The sequence below is a fragment of the Lemur catta genome, chromosome 3 (genome assembly GCF_020740605.2).
Source record: "Lemur catta isolate mLemCat1 chromosome 3, mLemCat1.pri, whole genome shotgun sequence".
In the NCBI taxonomy this organism is placed as follows: Eukaryota; Metazoa; Chordata; class Mammalia; order Primates; family Lemuridae; genus Lemur; species Lemur catta.
Genome location: NC_059130.1, coordinates 96163424 through 96186857, shown reverse-complemented (window position 1 = coordinate 96186857; position 23434 = coordinate 96163424). Strand labels below are relative to the sequence as shown.

Sequence of the window (23434 nt, the reverse complement as noted above, 5' to 3'; positions counted from 1 at the left end):
ACAGAAGAATCTGGCAATATGGTCCTTCAGTCACAGGAGCGTTGTTAAGGTGGAAACCTTAAGCGTGAGTGTGCTGCTCTGCATGGTCCAGGAGAGGGCACTGGGGTGGTGAGGGGGTGGGACCCAGTGCCCGCCCACAGGGGGTGCGGCGGCTGAGTCTGCAGTGGGCAGGGTCTGGCCAGGGGCAGCCCTGGGCAACTGCATGCCCGTGAGTCACCCTACCCCACCCTCACCGGCCCAGCCGGCAGCTGGGCGTCTGCCCGACTGCCCTGCACTCCAGTTCCCAGCTGAGGCGCGGCTGCCCCTCTAAACCCGAGCCACCCCTTCCCCTGCCCATGGCCACCTTTCTGAGTACCCCGACCAGCTGGGCCTGGCCTCCCCGGATCGTACTGTCTGATCTCATCCTTCCCCTCAGACCTAAGCACCGACAACCCGCCCCCACTGGGCTTGCGCGACCACTTTCAGCAGCCAGTAGCTCCTGTCAATTCCAATCTCTTCCTTGTCCACGCCAGCCAGCGCCCTGCAAGGAGTTCCCAGCTTTCCTTGCAACAAGTGAACTCGAGCTAGGACAATACAGTCATTACCCTCAAGGAACAATATAACTTTGTATGTGTGAAAACAACACTGCTTAACAAAAGAGTCCTTCTAAACCTCAAGGCGGATGCAAGGGTGCTGGGTGAGGAGCCAGCTCATTCCTGGTGGGCACTCCCAGTCGCTGCCTGGGAAACGCAGGCCTTGTTCAGGTGTGGACGTGATGGGGAATGCAGAGGGGACCTTGTGCCAGGAAATCCATGCAATACATAGGGGTCAGCGCCTAGTGTGTGCAGAGCATTGCACAAGGACCGGAGTCAAGAAGGGTCTCGGGAGAGACAGGAATGGATTTTAGCACCAGTGTTATGACAGAAGTAACACAGAGAACTCCAGTGTGGGGGGTTCTGGGAGGATGGTTAGGGGAGGGGGGTGGAGTCCTGGCCCTCTGAGACCCCTTGCTGGCCCAGGGGCAGCAGAAGGTGAGGTCCAACAGGAGCGGGCCAGGCTGTGGGGCCAGGACTGGAAGGCTGAGTTTAAACTGGATCCTGCAGGTAAGGCAGCCACAGAAGGCTCTGGAGTGGAGGCAGAACCACCTTTAAGGATGCCCAGTGGCACCGACACTGAAGGCCAGGAGAGAAGGCAGCCAGCGTGGTGGCCAAGGGAGCAAAGAGAGATCATGTCAGGTCGGGTCACTGACTACTTCGTGTGGACACCAGACTTTGGGGACTGTTTGGGAGGGGGCAGAAGGTGTCCAAGACGACGCTAAGGTTTTGAGTCGATGGGCTCGAGAGGTCATCTGAGATGCAGATGTGGAAGGAGAGGCTGTGGTGAAGTGGAGGGCTGGGCTGGCACATGCTGAGTTTGAGGTGCCACAGGCCCAGGAGCATCAAAACCAAAGGTCTGCAGCTCAGGAGTGAGGGCCTAGCTGGAGACCCACGTGTAGCCACCGCACAGTGGTGAGGTTTGAAGCCAAGGAAACAGATGACATTAGCAAGGGAGAATGCTCGAGGCAAGAAGAAATGAGTCCCAGTGACCGGGTACCTGAGTTGCCACCACACCAAGACTGCTGACCAACCTACCCTCCCTGTCCACCGGTCTGAGTCCCACCTGCCCTTCCAGGCCTGGCTCCACCCCCTCCAGCAAGCCCTCTCTGGCTACTCCGGCCCCCAGGCATCCCTCCACAGCTGTGACATTCTCAGCCCTGGCTGTTCCCATCTCAGCACTGGGCCTTGTGTTGTGGCCTTGGCACAGTCCCCAAGCACCTCGAGGGCAGGATGAGAGCTAACCCCTTTGGGTCACTGTATCTTCTGGTACAGAGCATCCATACAGCACTGATTAAATAGATCCTCCCTGATGGATTGGTGAATTGATCATTCACGGACTGGATATTTAGAAAAAGAGTAAGGAGGGATTAACTAGTGACAAAAAGACCCAGATGTTGGACTCACACAGCATCTACTCTTTTGCCTCTGGCTTGTTGAAGCATCATTACGAACTAGATCTATGTGCATCAACATGGATACATCTCGAAAACGGTGTTGAGCAAACACAGCAGATGAACATGAAACCCACCGGAGCAGTCACTAGCACTACCTACCAAATATTTCCGGGTCTCCCAAGCACAAGGCAGGACTGCACTGCCCTACTCCTGTGGAGTTAGGTGAGGCCGTGTGACTTGCTCTGGCCAATAACCGTGAGCAGAGGCTTTTGGGGCAGAAGCCTTAAGAGCCAGTGTACAATTCTCCTCTCTCTCCTCCTTCTCCTCTTGGCCTCCTTGGGCCTGGATCCCTCAGTGGATCCGAGGAACAGAGTCCATTGCAGACCCTTCTCAAACATGTACTGGAGTGAAACTGAAATGTTCATTGTGTTAAAAAAGAAAGACAAAAGTAACAGGAAGAACTGAGTCTAAGGCAAAACCCTGGTGTGCCCACTGATGGATCTATTCCTGAGCAGCCTGAGCATCTATCTAGGCAGTATTTCAGGCTAGGGGGGCACCCTTGGCAAGTTGGGGGGACAAGTGATTATACGGTTTGTTGAGTGGCCGGTCGGCATCCCTGGCCCTATCCCTGAAATGCGGAGGGGTCCCCAGTTATTTGGCAGCCCTAATGCCCCCCCTTCCTCCTCTATTTCCAAACACCCCCTGGGGATGACACCAGCCGGGAGAGAACCATGAATGTACAGGGATCTCAAGGAGCGAGGGTGGGGGGCAGGCACAGTGGGGGCCCAGATGGGACAGCCAGGCTGGGGAGGAAAGCATCTGACCGGCGACACTACACAAACCACCTATGTGCTCAAATTGGATGTGACAAGTTCAAAGAAAGGGTATTTTCCACAGCCAAAGGAACAAAATGAGATTCTCGTGGAGGGACATAAAAGGTATGACTGTACCAGTGATAAAACGCACCGATGTCCATTTGTTGAGCACCTACGAACCACAGCTGTTACCCCGGTCACACAGGGTCCTCTGAAAACCCCACAGCATATGTTCTTATCCCCCTTTTACAGATAAGGAAACTGAGAGTTGAGAGGTGGGGGCTGGTCTTAGGGGGAACAGAGGTAAATGGGACAGCTGTTGGGGGCAGGGATGACAGAACCTGGTTAGAGGGAGGTTCTGAAACAGACATGGAAGGGACGGTGGAGGAGGAGCGAGAGGCAGGGGTCATCTGTCCCCTCTCAGCTGCAGGCAGACCTCACAGGCAGAGATGCCCGGCGGGTAGCTGGACGGGGGAGGCTCCTGCCAGCCGCCCCTCTGAGGCCCAGGCTTCCCCAGGGAGCGAGGGCTGCAGGAGGCGGTCTCAGGGAACCGGGGCCCAGGCTGGCGGTGCAAACCTCTCCCTGCACACGGAAGGCTGCCAAGGGGCAAGCTCCTCGGCCATCAGCTGGCACTCTGCAGCCCTCGGAGTCCCCTATACAGCCTTGCAAGCGAGAGCGAAAGGGGCCAGTCGCTGTGACCAGACGCATCAATCCTGGGATCAAGCATCTCTGTGTGGCCTTAAAGGACCCAATGGTAAGAAAACCCGGAGACACACGAGGGCGCTCTAACCAAACAGCAGGAGAGGAAACTGCCCAGCCCCAAATGGAAAGAGGTTAGCATTCTGAACGAGCTTTGGTCCAGTGTTTTTCAACGGAGCCGCTACTGGTCTTCAGGGGAGCATGTTTCAGGGCTATTTGCCACCCTGACACCCTCCCCGTCACTGTGACAACCCTGCTCCCACATTTGCAGACACCCTCTTTTCTGAGAGCCCTTGCTGGTCAGTGCCACCAGAGGGTGCCCACTGGTGGCCCTGGGGAGTGTGGCCATCTCTGCTCACCCACACCTCCCTCTCAGACCCTGTGAGTTAGGCGCTGGCACGTGCTGGAGAATCAGAGGCCTTCGTGACAGCCCATGTTGGCCGAGGCGCATGTGGACTGTCCTCTTCCGGAGGTCAGTTTTCCTCCAGGTCGTTGTCCTTCAGAATCACGGCCACCCTGATCACACCAGGGACACAGACACAGGACCCTGAGACAGACGCCACGGGACCTGCTCACACACACCCAAATCCCAGGGAGCAAACACATGGCCACACAGAACACAGCTGGCACAAAACTTCCACAAAGCACGTCTGAAACGAGGCCTGCTTCTCCAGCCCAGAGGGTCCCCAAAGGTGTGAGTTCTGAGACGTTTAGATCATTAGGTTCCCAAAGACAAGCATCACAGGTAAATAACTAGGGGCGATACTCAGACCATTCACCCCATGAGCCCTGGGTCCCAGCCAGTCGGAACGGGGACCAGTGTAAACAGTCGGTGCATGCAGTGTGCGATCAGCCCTGCGAACAGCCTAGTCGGCAGAGCCCGAGTGCTCCGTGGGAAACCAGGATGCCAAGAGGGCCGCGGGAGGTGACTTTTCGGGAACACATGCCACCTCTTCGCATCCTCGACACATACCCAGCATCGCCCATCCCCACCACGGAGGCCCCGAGCGTCCTTAAACAGACGGGCCTGAGAGCCCCACCAGGGCGGTGTCTGCCGAGAGCACGGCCAGGGCCCCAGGGCGCCTGCGGGCACAGCCCTGCCCAGTGACGCTCACTGCCGCGGAACACAGACGGGCGCCGGCTCTTACTCTACGGAAACAGACTGTGGAAAGCAAACATGCTCCTTACCCTCCTTCGAAGATTTTGATCCTCGCCGGCTCCCCTCTCTGGGAGGCAGGAGCGTCCTCCTCCGGCTCCCCTCTCCTCTCTTCTTCCTTCTCCACTCTAGCTAGATCTTTCTGGCCTTCCGGGGAAACCAGCGAAGGGAGGTGAACCTGGCCCACCGCGGGAATGACAAAATCATTGCGGGTTAAATTTTCATCCGCAGTCAGGCACGTGGTGATAACAAAGGTGCCTTCCGTGGCACCACACACACACACACACACACACACACACACACACACACACACACACCCCCTCAGTCTTCAAGTCCTCTGTGAAGGGGTGCAATGAGCCCCACTTTGCAGAGTTAAGGAAACTGATTCCCAGAGAGAAGGCCCTTATCCAAGGCCCGATGGTTAGCTGGTGTCAAAGCACTTTCGAGTTTACCTCCCCGCAAGACCTGTGTTTGCTATCTGTCTTTCACACGAATCTGGGGGCCTGTCTCAGAGAAGATGCGTAAAGAATGTGGAACAAACAAACGAAGACTCCGTCCTGCCTTTGGAGATTAACTGGTCTAATTCTTGTTTGTGGATCAGAAAGCCAAGGTCACCCAGCAAGTTAAGGGCAGTGCTGGGAGCAGAGCACAGGTCTCCTGCTTCCAGGAGCCTGGCCCCCCTGAGCTAGTACTAGAGGCCGGGTGGCTGGCCGAGGGCCCTGAACAACAGGACCCTGGAGACAGGCACAGGGAGGCGGTGTGGGCTCTGGGCTGTGGTCTAAGGATACCCACAGAGCTATGGGCCTCCATGGCCAGCTGGCTTCATGGGGAGGCTGGCACTGACCTTGTGCTTCCTGACATCTCCCATTATCCCAAGAACATGTCCTCTAAACCTGTGGTACCCAACACCCTGTTAGGGACTGGGATGCAGAGCTCTGCTGCTGCCCCCACCCCTGGTCCATGGAAAAATTGTCTTCCATGAAACTTAGGAACTGGGGGGTCTGCACAGCAGGAGGTGAGCAGTGGGCAAGCGAGAGTATTTACAGCCACTCCCCATTGCTCACATCACCACCTGAGTGCCACACCCCACTTCTGTGAAAAAATTGCCTTCCATGAAACCAGTCCCTGGTGCCAGAAAGGTTGGGGACTGCTGCTCTAAACCCTCCAGTGGTGGCAGGGGGTGGGTACACTATCGTGCAGGGAACGGTGATGCTGGGCTGGGGTTTGGGGCCAGCAGTGCCAGGAGTGAGAGTCTCCTCCTACTTCATGCCACTGTCATTGAGGTCATGAGAAGCCATGCTGTTTCCAGCCAGTGGGGGGAGCAACCATGTTTCCTGCCGCTGGGACAATCTAAGAACTTCACTCCCCATGCCAGCCACCACCTCTGCCCCTACAAGGACAGGGTGGGGCTAGGCAGAAAGGCACCTGGTTGGGAATCAGGGAACCCGAGTTCTAGCACCAGATACGCCACTGCGTGCTGAGTCACCCCTCTGGGCCTCAGAGTGTGAGGGGGTTTAGACCACCTTGAGGGTCCATTCCAGGACCAATTTCTATGACTCAGTGACCCCCAACTAATCTCTTCAGAGTTGGAAGTGGGGAGTGGAAGCCAAGCAAGAATTTGGACTGCTGCTCTGGCAGAGGTAGCTGATTTTCTGCAATGTCTGTGGGTTTCCAGAGCACACTGGGTCCGCTCCCACCCTGGCCTGCGATCTTCTAAACCATCCATGGAATGACCCAGGGGCCTCCCACAGGCAAAGGAACTGCTTCTCCCTCATGGCTAGCTGTGATGTCTTGGCTAAGCTGCAGGAGGCTGCTTTGGGTGGCAATGCACGACTCTACCAGGAAATAGTGTTGGAATTGCTCAGGAGACCAGGAATCCACTGTGGCTTTTAATGCTAATAATATGAATAAGTATAGCTGAAAACATTTATGGAGTACCAATAGGCCAAGCACTGTTCTAAGCATGCTTTGCATATTTTAACTCATTTAATTATCTCCACAGTCCTATAAGCTAGGTATTATTATTATCATCTCTATTTTACAGATGAAGAAACCAAGGCACAGAGAGGTTAAGGTACTGGCTCAAGGTCACACAGCTAGTAGGTGAGATAGTGAGATTTAAATCTGGGCAACTTGGTGCCTCAATCCTTGCTCTTAAGCTCTTTGTTACAGTGCTATGTGGTTGTCCAAATGATCCCCAAGGAGAAAAAAAGAAAGAAGCTTGGGGAATGTGGCTGCAAAGTAGACTCTTAAACAAGCTTGGGTTTCTCCCAGGATTGTACACAGAAAAAAAAATCTACAAACAAACTCAAATGTGATAGGGTGGCCTAGACCTTCAGGAAAATGGTTAGGAAGAGGTTCAAAATGCTACAATAGGCTAAAGGACCCTTTCAGACCTGCTAACAGAGAATGGAAGCCACAAGATAACAAATGTCACCTCAGTACAATAAAGAACTTTCTTCAAGCACTATCCAAAGATGGTTTGGGCTGTACCAGGAGGTGGTGAGCTTCCCATCACTTCAGATATGTAAGCAGAGGCCATAGAGAGAGGGGTAGTTGTGCAAAGGCCTCAACTCATAGACCATGCAGTTATGTTAACATACCAGATTGTTGCACTTCTGGCAGGAAACGTGCCAGTGAACCAAACAGAATATTCCAAGAAAAAGTTTGCAGGTTTTAGCTTATTTTAAGAAAGATTCATTATAAACAAATAATTGCCAAATCCAAATTAAACCAAATTAATCCTTCCTTTTTCTTAAGTGCACCATGCAATTTTCAATCATTAGAAAATAGAGGCAGCCTAGATCATCCAAAAGGGCTTTGGAGTGAGATCTGATTTTGAATCCAGGCTGTGCCATTTAGCATGCGGCTGTGTGCAACTTACTTAAGGTCTTCGTGTTTTGGTTGCCTCATCCAAAAATGGTGATATCGCCTCCTAAGTTTCAAGGTGGTTGTGAGGATAAAAGTAAAGTTTAGCATGGTACCTGGCACACAGTAGGTACCCAAAAAGTTATAAGTATGAATGTAATTACAACAGCATCTTGGGAGGGGCCACAGCTAGTAAGAGACACTGGAGAGAAAATCAGTGGGATGTTTATGGCAAAGTGGAAATCTTGGTTAGGGACATCTGTAGACTGACAAAGACATCTAGAGAATAAATTTGAAAAGCAGTTCTGTGAACAATATCTAGCCAAGCTAAGAACAAATTCAATGTACGATATTCACTCAATGATAAAAGAGGAACATATGGATGTATGGGAAGTTATAGAATACAGTTTTGCTCACTTTTCTGCAATATGAGTTTAGGTTAGGGATGTATAGCAGATTTTGTCAAAGCATCTGGTCTGAAGACACACTAATGAACATGTTTAAATTTGAAATCATCTTTTAAGGTTTTCTCTCCTCAAATAATTAAAAGGAGAAAATAGAGTCTTTGGAGTTGGAGAGGTCTGGGTTCAAATTCTGGGTGTGCCAAACATTTTCCATGTGACCTTGACTTCTCTTAGTCTCTGACCCTCAGTTCCCTCATCTATAGAATGGAGATGGTAATGCTACCTCACAGCAATGACTGGATTCAAGGGTCCAGCATGGTGCTTGGCACAGTGAGGCTGCTCAATAAATAAGACCAACTGTTATTCCACAAATGCCAAATCAGCATATCACATCATGCCCTGAGTCCCTAGGCTGGCCTTGTCAGTGTATGGAGGTGTCTTTTGTCTGAAGCAAATTGGGAATTATCGAATTTCAAACTTACTGAACTTGCATGGGACCAGTTCATTTTACACCTTCTAATGTAGCCTCAGGTCAGAGGCAATGAAGGAGTAAGTACAAGCCTTTAGTGAGGGCCTAGTGCTACTACACAGCACAGATGGGTCAAACTGTGAGTGATATTTCCATTTACTAGTAAAGGGGGATACTGCAGCTCAGCTTTCTATATGATATCCTACTCACAGAGAAGAAAGAAGGAATATTTCAGGAGTTGTGTCCAATTCTAGAATATCTGAAAATGAGAAGATTTCAAGTGGCACTAGAGAATGGAAACAGTAGGTGTAGGGAATAAGAAAAACAGGAAAAGACTAGCAAGACAAGGGAGAAGTTGAAATAATGATATTTTAACTGAAGGAGTATTATAAAGTTCTAAAATAGCTACAGGCATTCCTGTTGGCCAGCTTTTCCAACTCAGTCTTTTGGAGAATTGCTTTTATTCTTGATGAAATTGTATTTTTGATTTTATATGGAAGCTCATGGGAAAGCAGGATCACTTTATAGGTAAATTTATTGAAATATATCTATTCCAATGATGTGAGGGAGACACTGACAAAGAAAACCAATAAACATGTTTCCTTGTAATGTGACTAGTTACAGCTCCCGGAGGGGAAATATGCCCACTCATTTGGTTCTAGTTCTGCACATGGAACCTAAGGAGAATGTGGCCTTAAAAGCTCAGCAAGGACTTTAAAAATCAGTGGTGAGAAGAAAAACAAGGCTGAACTTACCTCTGTCATGCGGGGCTTGCGGGAGCTGGATGGCACAAGCCTTCCTGCCTCAGGATGCGGAGCTGTGGCCATGGTGTATGTCTCTTTGCTCACTTTCTGCTTAGACCTCAGGAGGGACAAAGCAGCTTTAGTGGAAACCCCCGGAAGGTTGGGGTTGTACAAACTTATGCACCAACCAGCGTAAACAGAGGACCTCCTATCTGCATGCTGGATGTGATTTGGCTTAATGTAGTTTAAATAGCACCAACTGACATTAGTGGTTGTGTGGAGGCTGGGGAACTGCAGTACCTTCTTTGAGTCCATACCTTCTTGCAACTTGGCTGGTCTGGAGGACATTTCTGACAGAGGCAGAGAACTGGAAGGTGCCAGGGGAGGAAGGTCAGGTTGTTCCTTGGAATCTTCTTTCTTCACACTCAGTGGGGGCAACCCTCTTCGGTGAGGTTTGCTAGATGGCTGGGCATATTCTTTCAAAGCTTCTGAGCCTGGGGCTGTCCCATGGGGCAATGTGGGGTGAGGAAGGGGAGGAATTTCCTTTGGGTCAGATGGATCCGAGGACAGACTGGACAGCACTTCTAGCTCTCTCCTGCTCTGTGCCTGGCTGCCTAAGGATTTCTCTGGCCTCTTCCCATCCTCAGTGCTGGTAAGCACCACACTGCATGGTTTTACTAGCTCAAGTTTTTCATCTGCCTTGACAGCCTCCTCCTCCTTCACTCTTTTTTGCTGTTGGGTTTCCATGGTAAGTTCAAGGCTGCCAGCTGGTGAAAGAACACGTTTGCTTCCCCCTGCTGTTGATGAAGACCCCTCTAGGCTCAAGACACTCTCTGATGAGAGGGAGGTGCCTTTTCTTTCAGGTAATGTCACAGGCACTCTCAGATATGGAGTCGGGAAAGCTCTGCTTTGCTCTTCACCTAACCCAGATGGTCCAGGCACAACCTCATGCACATCTGCCCCACACACAGTCTTCCCTTTGGATGGGGGCTCCTCAAACTTGGGAAAAGACACAGTTGCTGAGCTTCCTTGGGATTGGGTAACCAAGATCTGGGAAAGGGTGGTATACATTGCACTTCCATAGGACGGCATGTTGGTCTGAACACGGACAGGTACAACCAGGGACACCATGGTGTCTGGACAGGCAGGCAGGGCCAGTGGAGGGGCTGATGTAGGAGCTGAGGAGCTAGCTGGGGGAGCAACAGAGGGTAGCCGGATGTCACTGCTGTATTCTGTGCTGGGGGAGAGACCAGCACTCCCTGTTGCCAGTGGGGCCAGGGTGGTTTTGATCTGGGGCAGATGGCTTTCCACATCACCAGGGAGCTGAAGCGCAAACTGGGATTGCAGAGGCAGGAAAAATCCAGAAGAGAGTGCTGAGGAGGCAGGGTATGGCATGGGTAGAAAAGAAGGGGGCTCCCGGAAGGGGATGCTGGCTGGGTGAGGAATGATCTGGGGGAGATGCAGTTGGCCTGGGTGCAGAACTGCAGGTTGGAGAGGAAGTGGTGGGGCTTGAAATAAGGAGGGAGGAAGAGGGGGCACAGAGTACGGTGGGGATAGGAGGCTGGACATGGCCTGGGTGGAGAAAAATTCTGAGGACTGTCCTGGCTCGTGCTGCAGGAGGTGCTGGAAGGAGAAAAGGGAGACAGGTGGGGGCAGGTACGGCTTCTCATGCAGTGGGGGCTGGGCTGTGGGGTGGTGGAACACCTGCAGTGCTTCTGTGTAGGGCGTGGTGGGCCCCAGTGGGGGTCTGTCCTGCCCCTGGCTCTTGCCTCCTGGGTGCCCACCCAGTGAGGTGGCTGCTGCAGAAGTCTGGGGCAACGAGCTTTTGGCGGAAGCTTTGCTGGATGAAGGCAGTGGTTCCTCACTCTCCTGTCTTCCCTTGGGGGTAGCCTCTGGTGGCTCTGTTTCTGGAGGCCTGCTCAGAGAGGCCTGTCTCACCAAAAAGCATTTTCTTCTCTCTGGTGGGGCCACTGGCGCTGGTGGGGCCGTGGGGGCTGGTGCGGAAGGGCCTGCGGAAGGGCCTGTCAAGGACAAGCTGCCATAGTCGAAGGATTTGCTGCGTGTCTCAGTCATGTGGGCAGAATGGGAAACGTTGGGGCTCTGCTCTGAGGCTGACCTCCGCATCTCTCGGGCATGCGGGTGGTGGCTGGGGACAGTCAGCATGTGGGTGCCCAAGGGTTTGGAGCGCATGTCAGATGAGGGACCGGGGGCCTCTGCTTTCCCGTGGTCGTCCCTGTCAAAGGAAGCTGAGCGGCTGGACCCGCTCAGAGAGATGCTGCTCTCCTGGCTTGGGCTGCGAGACAGTGGCACGGAGGACTCGAAGCTGGACTCCCCCGACGACTGGGCCATCTCTGCCAGGCGCAGTCTCTTCTTCTTGGGTGGCAGCTTCTCAGCCGGGAGCTGGGCAAGTGTCTGGCTACGCTGGGGCCACTGGAACTCCTCTGTCTTCTCGGGTTCCTTAGGGGGAGGCTCAGGCTCTGTGTCCGGCCGGTCAGGCTCCTCGGTCACCAGGATCTCAGGAACTTGAATGTTGGGCTGGCGGACCAACTTGGGCTGAAGGGAGTGAGCTGAGCGTCCATGTGGGGCAGGCGGGGGCGATGGGAACGGGGTCAGAGGTTTGTCTTCCCCTTCCAAGCCACTGGGCTGCTCGAGAGAGTCGGACTTCTCAAAGGAGCTGGTGTGCTGGATGACAGAGATTTCTTTGGACGTTGCTCTCCTCTCCTTCCCTGATTCTGAGCCGGACCCTAGCTTGGGAGTCCTTGGCTGGAAGCCCGTGGGTCCCTCCAAGGAGGGCACTGATTTACTTGGTTCTGCTGGTGACTTGGTGGATTCCAGGGGAAGGTTCCGAGCAGCATCGGATGGCCCGGGGCTGCCAAACTGACTTTTTGTCGACTCAAAGGCAGGTGGCTCTTCCTCATCCCCCAGGCTCTTCTCTTTCCTCCTTTTCCTCAGCGGAGTGAGTTCTAAGGTGGTCCCCAGTTTATAGTGCATCATCTGGGACCACGGCTCATGTTCAGCCTGACTCTTTTCGGCTTCTGGAGATGCGTGAGCACCTGCAGAGATGGGCTTTGTGATCTGAAGCTCCGAGCAGTAGTATTTTTTATGGGCTTCGTAGTTATCCCTTTTCTTATACCGAGCACCACATATGTTACATTCATAGATCACCCCTTTCGTTTTCAAACTCTTCTTGGTCTTTTTGGTAAGTTCACTTTCCTTGGGTTCTGGTTCGTCTGAGGGTTTGGAGGCCGTGTCTTTGCTACTTGGTCCAGCCTCCTCAGAGCTGTACTCTCCTCCCAAAGGTAATTCAATGGCCGGCTGGCGCTTCAGCATCCGGGGGTGGGAGGTAAACACTTGACTGCTGCGGCTCAGGGCATCGGAGTCGGTGATGTGGTCGTCGAAGGAGTAGCTACCGCGGAAGGTGTGGTGGGGGGTACTGATAGTGCAGGCGGCAGAAGGCATTGAGTGGCTTCTCAGCAGAGGCACAGGGGGGGGCGGTGCTGGGCGGGTGCTGCAGGCTCAGCAGTGATTGTTCGGGCTTGGTTTTCTCGCCGTGGGACGACAGGGGCTCCCGGTAGAGGCTGGCCTTGGGGGACTCCATGCTGCTGCGCCTGGACAGTGAGCTCCGCCTTGGCTTCACGCTGTCTATCTCGCTGGTGTCCACCACGGCCTCGTTGATGGTGATGAGCTTCGTGATGTGCTCGATCACCTGCGTGCGGGGCACAGACAAAGGCACCAGGCTGGGCTTGTCTTCGGTGGACAGGGGCAGCAGGGGCTGGGTGGAGGTGGCTGTCAGCATGGCAGTCCGCTGCCCGATCCGCCCGCACTTGCCGAAGATGATCTCGGCGTAGGACTTGGCGTTGGTGTTTGGAGGGCTGACCTGCTGCTCGGCGCTCTCAGAGCGGGAGAAATACCCAGACTCCGTGCTGCCCTTGCTGCCTGGGCTCAGAAAGGCCTGCTCGTCAATCACCTTCTTCCTCTCGCTCAGGCGGAGGGCCAGCTTCTGCTTAATCGTGTGGGTGTCTTCAGGTTTATGGCTCAGGGGATGCTCGGATGAGGGTTCCACAAATGGAGGGGGGTCCTCGAGCGACTGGGCCGAGGTGGACTGGGACGAGGAACAGCGTTCGAGGCTGGAACCGTGGCTCCCGGAGCTGTACAGCCCGCTGGACAGGAGGGCCTGCTTGGGCCTGGGGGAGAGCTCTGCGGGGTGCCCGGACGTGGCACTGGTTTCCTCTTCCGAATCTGTGCTTTCTCCCTCGGTGGGCTCCTCAAACTCTTCCCCGGGGAGCCTCTCCATCTCCAGCCCCGGGGGGTACATCTCGCCACCCATGCCCGAGGCCAGGCCCGCTTTGATGCGGTGGGCATGCGACTTCCTGTGCTTGTAGAGGTTACTCTTGGTCTTGAAGGAGAAGCCGCAGGGGCCGCAGGGGTAGGGCCTCTCACCCGTGTGTGAGCGTATGTGCTTCTGCAGCACGCTGGGCTTGGCACAGGGCCGGCTGCAGTACTGGCAGATGTACTTGCCCGGCTTCTGCGGTTTCCTCTCCTTCTTGTGCGCCTCTTCTGCGGGCTTCACGGAGACCTGGGAGGGGCGAGGCACAAAGATTTTGGGGATGCCAGGCAGGTCCTCGGGGGGAAGGATGGAAGCATGGGATGGCAGGAGCTGGCTCTGGGGATGGAGCCCAGGGGCCACGAAAGAGCCTGAGGGTCCAGGCCGCATGGGGTCGACCAGCTGCCACGTGGACCCCTCCAGGAGGTGCTCGGGTTTGCCAGGTGACATGAATGCTGGTGTCAGAGGGTGCTGCGGAAGCTGCGAGATGTGGACGGAGGCTTCGATGGAGGGCCTCTTCGGGGGCTTCTGCTGCTGTCCTGTTTTCTCCTGAGCGCCTTCCCTAAGAACTGATGAGGGGCCCGGGAAGGGCTGCGGGGCTAGGAGCTCTTGTGGGGGGCTCTCTTGGGGGGGAGCTGTGCTGCTGCTGGGGTATGGGACGCTGGAAGAAACACTGGTCTGAATGGCCTCTCCTTTGGTCAGCCGCTTCCGGGGACTTCCCTCAGCCTTCTTGGTACCCTTGATGCTTTGTTCAGGATCCATGACCTTCCCAGAGACTTCAGATGCTATTCAGGGAGAGTCGGGGCAGGCTGCATTTATGAATAATCCAAGTGTCCCAAGGAGGTGTCCAGCTTTGGCCACATTGGCCAAGAGCTGTGGAAGCCAAATCCGAGACGGCTTTGGGAGTTTTTTGCAAGTGTCACGGGCTGTGCGTGGACTCAGAGCAGGTCGTCAGGGCCCAGGCTATTCATATTGGTGAGGTATGGCCCTCTACTTTGCAGACAGAAAATGCACCAGCACTTTCTGCCTGAATGTCTGTCGGGAAAACGTCATGAGGGACGTCAGTATTGCCATTGTATTGTCTCAGTTGGCAGTGGCAGGTGGCCCCCACGAGTCCCCCATGTGCTATGCAAACGGTTGAAGGTTGGCGATGTCTGAGTGCATGGCCCAGTCATCCCTGGTCCCGGCACAAGAGATGCCACGCTGGATGCTGGGGATGGCTCCGTGCTGGCCTCTTTTCCCCTTTAGTTCCGTGTTGAAGGTCACTGGCCTCGGAGGAGAGATCACGCTCTTCTACACGACAGAAGACACACACAAGGAAATACACACACAGAAGAGAAGAGAGAGTTACTGCGAGTTGTTCTCAGCCTGGGTGCTGAGACTCCACGTCTCACCTGGCTGAGACTCTTGGAGCTCAGCCAGGGAAACAGCCAGAATCGCGGGTCCCCCTACCCCATGTGCCCACCTGCTACCATCCTGCCCTCACCCACTTCCCAGTTGGCATGGGTGACTTGAATGCCAACGTGTTTCTGAGGCCTGGGGCTGTGTAGGGCATTGTGGGCAAAGGCAGGGGGGCTCTGGGAGCTGCAGGGCAGGTAGGAACCCGAGGCCTGGGCTCCCATCTCTCTTCTGTGATCCACTCCGAATGGGTTTGAGCCCTCTAAGCCTCAGTTACCTAATCTGTAAAATGGATAATAACAACTCCTGCCCCAACGATGACAACTCTGCCTCAGGGCCACAGTGGGGTCCGGAGATGAGGGGTGTAGATGCCGCTGCAGCAGGTGCAGGAAGAAGTGCCTGTGGGTCATTCAGGGGTGAGTTTTCTAAGGGGTGGATTATTCTCAGGTTAGCATTCCTCTCTGGCCCTGGGTTCCTCGAGTGTCCTCAAGGGACATCACTCATGCTTTCTGCCCTCCTGCTAGCCCACTCTCCAGCTTTCATGGCAAAGCTGCAAACCATTGCCACAGCCTGTGGGACTCACAACTGATCACAGCTATGACCACCTGATCCAAATAATTGCCAAGAGGATCATTCTGGAAGGTTCTCCCAGCTTTGCAGCCTTTCCTTGTCCACTCGGTGCCCCGGGGATGCTCAAGATGGGGATCCTTGCCCAGTGCAGGGGCAAAATTGGTCTGTGTAGAGCTCCAAGCATGTGCCTCCCTGCCAGGGCCAGCTGTGAGTTGGCAGCCTAGGCTTCCTGGGGTCCGAGTGCATCTTCAGGGCCCTTCTCCCCAAGAGGATGGTCGAAATTTCAAAGCTGGAGGTCACTGTAGACTCCATCTCACCCAACCGCCTGACTTTCCAATTGAGAAAACCCAGGACCACCAAGGGAGGGCGGCCTGCTTAAGAGCCCACGTTTCAGCACCTGGGCCTCCCACATCCAGAGTTTGTTCCCGAGCCTTTCTCAGGTGTGCATCCCCTGGGCGAGGCCCTGAGCGGGCTGTCAGTGCCTCTGTGCTTCCTTCTTCTCCTGAAGCACACCCTGCCCCCAGCACCCATGGTGCTCGGAATGTTAGCAAGTCTGTAAGACTCAAAAAATTATCTCTCAAATGGCAGAGCCTGGGACGCTGTGATACGCTATGGAGAGGCAGGTGATAGGTCTCTTAGCTAAAAATTGTATCTTTTAAGTTTACTCCTTCTGGGTTTCTTTTCTATCTTGCTTCTACAAAGAATTCAAGATGACTATAACAAAAGCATGTTTATAGAAGAATGACAAACTGTAAATATAAGAAACCTATAAATGAGAATAACAAATCGGAACAGAGAAAATTCAAATAAGGCAGAAAGTCAGGATTGGTGGGATTAAAGGAACACTGCTATATCAATCATAAGGGCCTACAGTGTTTCCATAGTTCAGTTATACATTTCTATATAAGCTTCCTGGCAATCAAGGAGAAAAGGGAGATGTGATCCATTATAGAGTCCTTATAGCCAGAGAAGAAGAAACATCTAAGTCCCTTGCAAGAAGCCAAGGATATGTGGTACCTCAGTCAGGGGTAGTGAATGATGCAAGAGATCATCTATGTCTTCAATGACGTCCCTCTAGCAAATGCAGTCATCGATTTTTGTCAATGGAAGGCCACAAATTAGCAAAGGCTATTCTCTGAGCAGTCAAAGGCCCCCTCTGACTTGGGCAGAGAAGCCATCCTCCCCAAGCAGGCTGAGTGTGGGGAAGGCAGAGAATCTCACTGCATTATATCGCAGTCAGCAGGATGGCCGTTTAATAAATCACGCAAACTGGGCCACTTTTGAGAGTGAAAGGGCACTGCTGGTAAACATGGAGGAACAACGGAAATAGGCCAGGACGGTCCCAGGCAAATGGGATAAATGGTTTCCCTCACCGTTAATATTTCCCTTGTGGCCGGAACCAGGCACAAGTGCTGTAACTGTCTCTGGGTGTCTGGTATGAACTTTTGATCTTTGCCGTGAGGACTAAAATGGCACCGTGGTCTCCCAGTGGGTTGTCAGAGATGGGTTGTCTAGTCCAACCCCTCACTTGACACGCGAGGAGACTGAGGGCTACTAGAAAGACGACATGCTTCTCCCTAAAAGCCACACAGGAATGGTGGCAGAGCTGGGCCATCCTGTGCCTCCCCACCCCACAGCCAGGGCTGTCTCCCACCTCAATTAATAAACATTCTCTGTGACTTCAGTGGCATGACAGGCACAGCAGTCTTGGGCTCCCTGTCGCATGGAAGCACGGGCATGACCCCAGGGGCCATTGCTGTTTCCATAGTGAGGAGCCTCGGGAGGTGTCTAGTGTCTGAGTAGTGGCGTCGGCCGTCCCACTTATGCCCTAACGCCACCGTGCATGCGTGACGGAAGCAACGGGGAGCCCAGCTAAGTGGGGGAGCCACCCTGGCGCAGTACCCCAGGCCTCGCTTATCCAAGCAGAGGCTGGCAGAAGTGCTGAGCCTTCTAAACATCAGACGAGGCGGCCATCGTCACCTGCGGTGCAGAGAACTGTGCTCTGTGCTGTGCTGGCACCCTGGGCCTGACCGCACTGTGTGTGAGAGAGGCCTTGGGTGCTGCTGTGCGTACTACAGGGCCGACTGCACTACTGTTTCTATTGACTCTTGTGTGCAAGGATCTCGAAGCACCCCCAGAACAGTAGCTAGTGGCAAGCTTGGCTTCTTCCCATGGATGGATGGGTCCCTGCCGCGTGACTAGATGGTGAAACAATCAGTCTGAGCAGGGGCCTGATGGCCAGGGAGGACCCTACATTGTTCAGTCCTGTGCTCTCCCTTCACTGAGCCACAAGGCCCTCCAGGGGCAGGTGGGGAAGCGTCCAGTGGCCGGGGTTCGGTGCAATTCCCAGGGCCAGGTGGGAGGGGAAGGGTGGATGAGGGAGACAGTCAGGTGACCAGTGTGTCATCACTGGGTCTGGTGTGACTGGTGTGACTCACTGGGGTCGGCGTCCAGCCTGCACCTGAGAGCTGGACCTGGTGCTTCTCCAGGGAGGGCGTCTGCCGCCTGCACCTGTGGGGAAGGAGCAACGAGGACAGCTCAGCGCTGCTGCCACCAGAATGCAGAGGCAGGAGGCCTGTGAGCTGGAAGAGCCACCGCTCCACTCTGCACACGGGGTAGCTGAGCCACAGTGGGGAATGGCTGGCTCAGGCCACACTGGTCCTCGGGCTCCCGGGCCAGTGCTCTGGGCTAGCCTGCTCCACCATGTCACAGCAGGCCCGAGGGGCTTCATACAAGGCGCCGTGGGCGGGAGCAGCCGGGAGACGCAGATGTAGGGGAACCTGCGAGACCTAAGGAGACCTCTGCCGCGGCGTGCATAACAATTTAGAGGTGGCATAAACCAGCTTTTGCTTAACTCTTTAAGTCCTTCACAAGGACTGTTCTAATCACTGTGACCAAGAGGCATTAAGAAGAATGGCTCTTTCTACCTTTTCTGGTTCTATGTGTGAAATTTTAATATAAACTCGAAGTGACAGAGAAAATAGCTATTTCTCCAGGGTATTGGTGAGGGGACCTGTAAAAGCCACCAGAGAAATGGGGTCAGAGCTGGAGGGTTTCCCTGACAGAGCCCAGGACCTGGGCCAGCAGGGGCCTGAACCCCAGGCCAGAAGGAGGAGGGACAGCCTCTGAGGATGGTCGCAGAATGGCCCTGGGGTCCACGTTGTCTGCTGTGGCGGCCACAGCCCCCAGAGAGCTCTGGCTTAGAAACCAGCGTGTAGCCATGAGGAGAACCTGAGGTTCCACAGGCAGTTGGTCAACATATCAGACAATTTGGCTCCCACTTCCAGAAGCTTCCATAGGTCTAGCTGTTAGAGCAGCCCAATGGGAAGACATCGGGACTTGTTGGGGCTGGAGCCACAGGCCTCGAGGGAGTGGGGATTGATGTAGGAGCCCACAGGGCCCGGGCAGGGAGGCCTGAAGCTCTGAAACCCAACCAGAAAGCACCCTCTGCACACGGGGTATCAGGACAAGAGGCTGTCGCCAGAGTGGTCGCCCCAGAGGAGCTTATCGGCAGGGAGATGGGGGGAGGGCTCTCCCAGGTGGATCAATCCACCGGTCCTGGCAGGAGGCCAGCTTGAATCTGCGTTGGGCTCTATCCTGAAGAGCCTGGGCCACCAGCCAAGCTAGATAAGGCTGAGGCAGGATGGGGACAGGGACCCAGTGCTCAGAAAGCTGTTAGGTCAAGCTGACCCCAGACTGGTAGAGCTTAATGAAGTTCTTTGTTTGTAGTTTACTAAATTACACACATAAACACACACACACACACACACACACACACACACACACACACACACGCAAACAAACCCCAATATACCAAAATCTGGTCAAAAATTTTACTAACAATAATAAAACACACTGATCTCAAAAATACCGGGAAAGTAAACCTTCCTTTTAGCTTCAATACCTGGGAACCCAGGGCCCAAGGCTACAGGCTGGGCAGGAGGCAAGCAGTAAATAGTCTTATTTAATGTCCCAACAACAAAACCAATGCCCCTTCTAAGTCTCTCTGTGTGCGGTACTCTGTGTGGGGTGCACGTCTGTACCCACAAGCTGGAGCAGAATCCTTCACCTGCAAAGCAAAGTGAAAGTGCTGTGGGCTCAGATGGTGGCAAGACAGGCCAGGAGTGGGGACACAGGTCTGGGGACTAACAGGGCGGGGTGGTCAGAGAACCACAGAAGGAAGCCTGGACAAAGAGGGTATCCAAGGCCAAGGCGGGGCTCCGGCTGGGAATAGGGAACGTGGCAGAGGCTGGGCACTTCTCCCACTAGCCAGTCCTCTTTCTTGTAGCAACAGAAGCCCCCTGAGCCACAGCTGGGTCCCTGGCCACCCAGCTGGAGGCTGCATTTCCCAGCCTCCCTTGTGGCTAGTTCTGGCCACGCATGTACGCAGCTCCTAGGTCACAGCCAGAGGAAAAGCGCTCGCCCTGCACTTCGCTCCCCATTTTCTTAGGAAGGAACATGGCTGTGGTGGCAGTAAGCCAACTCTGACCACATGGACAAGGACATCGCCCCGAGGGACAGTGGGAGAAGAAGAGTGGATGACGGTGTGCAGTGAAGACACCTGCCCCTGAGAGAGAAGTGCATCTTCTCCCTTATTTAAGCCAGTTAGTCGATCCCTTTGGAGCTAACTCGTACAGGGGGTTGGAGTGTGATCTTGGTCCCCGCGTGGCAGAAAAGAGCTCCGCAGAGCCCAGGCTCAGGGAAGGGGGGACACAGGGAGAGGTGGCAACTCAGGGCAGGGTTTAGGCCCGAGGCACAGACGGGCACTTGCGGTGAGGTAAGCTTAAGTGTCCTGTCACTGCACCCATGAGGGTGGCACCACAGCACAGCCATCCCCAAGACAGATTCGGGACTCAAATAGCTTGCGCTTCAACCCTGCCTCCTCCACCTCCCAGCTGGAAAACTTTGGGACTTCTCTAAGCCTCAGTCTCCCCACCTGTAAGATGGGGACAACAAAAGTACCATGTGTGGTTTACATTGATTTAATTCATATCAATTGCCTCACCTGGTACCTGGTATATAGTAAGCCTTCCAGAAATAACAGCCATTGTTATTACTGAGGAAACTATTTCTGTTGAGGGGCTGTCGTGGCCGGGTGGACAGAGCTCTGGATGCCAACCCTGATCCTGCTGCCTTTAGGCTAAGAGGTCATCATGGACTGAACGGGGTTATCACGGATGTGAAGTGCCTGGCACACAGCTGGTGCTCAAGAAATGAGAGCCGATGTTGAACCTGGAGGTCAAAGTGGGGCCTCCAAAGAAGCCAATGTCATGCTGAACCACCCAGATATTGGCATAGGCCTTCTAAGTTCCCCCTGACAAGGGACGCACTGGTTCCTGAGCTGGCAGGGCCTTGGCCTGGCCCTAGGAGTGGGAACTGGAACACAGGCAGGAGATCACATGGGGACAGGTCCGAGGGACCTGACAGTATGGGTCGCTTTTCAGATGGAATGTGTTGTGCCAACCCAGGGCTCAAGCTAGAACTGAAGATAGTCACGGATGAAAATCGTCACCATCCCTGTGCACAGCTTTCCAGGTCACCCGATCCACCCCGCTGCCTCCGTGGAAGCTGCACTGGATGGCTCCCCCACTGAGACTGAGGTTTTGGGGTCTCCGATGCACGTCTTGGTCACTGGATTCCTATGGAATAATGGCCAGTCAGTGAGGCCCATGGCAGAGCAGCTCTGTCTTCACAGAGTCCTGAATTCCAGCCAAGTGGATGAGGCACATGAGCACAATCCTGTCCTTAAGCTTACATTCATGTACCTGTCATTGCCATTTGATTTCGGGGGGATACTGAGGCCCAGAGAAGCGGCATGACCTGCCCGAGGACATCCAGCTGGGAAGTCTTCAGGCCAAACTGGAGAACATTTCTGAGTCCTTTGATCCCTTGGGGCCATTCCCCGTGAACAGCAGGTGCTGGGCTGCAGCTGGGACAGTGAGCAGCACACCCAGTGAGTGCCAGGGGGCTGAGCACCTGAGCCCTCTCACCAGCTGGGCTGCCTCCCTGGCTTGCCTTCACCTTTCTCTGGCGTCCTAGGGTTTCCTCCAGCAAGGGCAGATGGAGAGGCCTGGAGTCACTTTGGCTGCCGCGGGGGTCTAGTAACCTGTGGCAGGAAGCCCTGGAGCACAGCTCTGCTGTGTGACCCTAAGCAAGGCACTCCCCTCTCTGGGCCTCAGTTTTCCCTTTGTCCTTCTTTGAATTTTTTTTTTAAATGAAAAGATACCTGAAGATTTTTCAACAATTGTAGAATTGTACTATTCTCTGCTCTTTCCCCTGAATCCCCCTGTCCCCACTTGCCCCTCCCCAGAGGAGCTATGGTGATTTTGATATGATCTTCCCAAAATCCTAATGTATTTATATAAATGTGTGTGTGTGTACTGGAATTTTTATAAATGAAGAAAATATGTCATACATCCTGATCTGTGACTTTTTTTTAACCTATGTGTGGCTACCTAGATTCATCTCACCCTCTCTGGAGGCAGCATAGTATTCCATTGTTGGCTATACTCAAATTCAGCCTGTCCTTTACTTATGGATATGAAAGTTGTTTCTAGCTTTTTCTATTCCAAGAAATGCTACAAAGAAATACTCTCTGCATACTTGTATGAGTGTATCACAGGATAAACTCCCAAGAGGGAAAATACATGATCAAAGAGAATATACCTCAAAGCTGAGATTGTTTTTCACATGTTTTATTAATGTTTCTGATGGATTATATTTTTCTTATTGGTTTATGTAAACTCTTTTGATATTGAGGATATCAATCCTTTATATATAGGCTACAAATATTTTCTCCCTATTTATCATTAACTTGGCTGTACAGAAAAATCTTTGTTTCTATGTGGTCAAATGTGTCATCAGTCTTTCCCTTATGACTTTTAGGTTTCATGTCCAAGGTTATTTTTTAGAATGTCATTCAATTTTCCTTCTAGTTCCTTTATGATTTATTTTTTCCCTCCTTTCCTCACTTCCTTCCTTTCCATTGCCATCTCGGCTCCATCTGGCATTTATTTGGGTGTAAGGAGTGAGGTCTTAAACATAATTTTTTTTCACTATAGCTAGCCAGTTGTCCTAACACCATTATTGAATAGTCCATCCCTCCTCTTAAATGTCTTGGGTTATATGATAAAAGCACAGGTTCTATCTAGCTCTATTCCATATCCACTGAAATAGAATCTCTAAGAAAAGGGCCCCAGAATCTATACTTTTGCTAAATTTCCCGTGTAAATCTGATATACACTTTTCTTTTCTGCAGCCTGGCATTTGGGGAAGCTGATGAGACTTCTGTCACTCCCTACTATAACTGATCATCTTGCTTCTAGGTTTCTAGCCTTCTCCAATCCCATCCCATTCATTGTGGAAAGAGAAATGACTTCAATTGCCAACCTCACCAGGCTACTCCCTTTGTCAAGAACTCTCAATAGCTCCCCACTGCAGAGATTTCACCAATGGCATTTCAGTCCTGTCATAATCAAGCCCACTCAATCTTCCCAGCCTCCTTTCTCTCCATCCTGCACTTACATTTTGAACTCTCTGCCTTTGCACATTGCAGAGCACAGGAGATTGAAACATGGTCACAGGAAATGTTGAGCTTTGGGGTTCCAGACAGGGTCCCCACACCATGCTGGGGTGGGTTCTGGGCATTGAGAAGAGTTACACACATTCCCTCCCAGGCCACAGAATGACAAGATTGAGTCCCAAACCATGAAGGCCCAGTTGTACCAAGCAACTTCTAACAAAGCTGCTGTCAGCGACTGCCCTCAGAAAGCAGGTGGGAGGTACAACTGAGTCCCCACGGGATGGGCAGTGGTGTGGGCTGCTGGACCGGACCAGGCTTTCAGGGCAGCTGGCCCCTCACACCCTCTGGCCTGGATTCATTTGTGGAAAACAGGCACAACCTAGGTTCCCATGCCTGTGTTAGAAGAAAGAGGTTTTCTGCTAATTCAACAAGTCAAATAGTGCTGCTTCCCTGAGAAGCCCGGGATGGGCCAGGCCTGTGGCTTAACCGGCTCATCA

General features: G+C 53.3%; 1 protein-coding gene across 1 annotated transcript in view; it reads right to left on the bottom strand.

The window, feature by feature from the left end:
* Nucleotides 1-23434, bottom strand: part of HIVEP3 (HIVEP zinc finger 3) — a 130590-nt gene that overhangs the window by 46441 nt on the left and 60715 nt on the right. The window contains 3 exon segments of the mRNA XM_045548086.1: nucleotides 4672-4817; nucleotides 9136-12612; nucleotides 12614-14740. Coding sequence (XP_045404042.1) covers nucleotides 4672-4817; nucleotides 9136-12612; nucleotides 12614-14209 — 5219 coding nt within the window. The 5' untranslated portion in view covers nucleotides 14210-14740.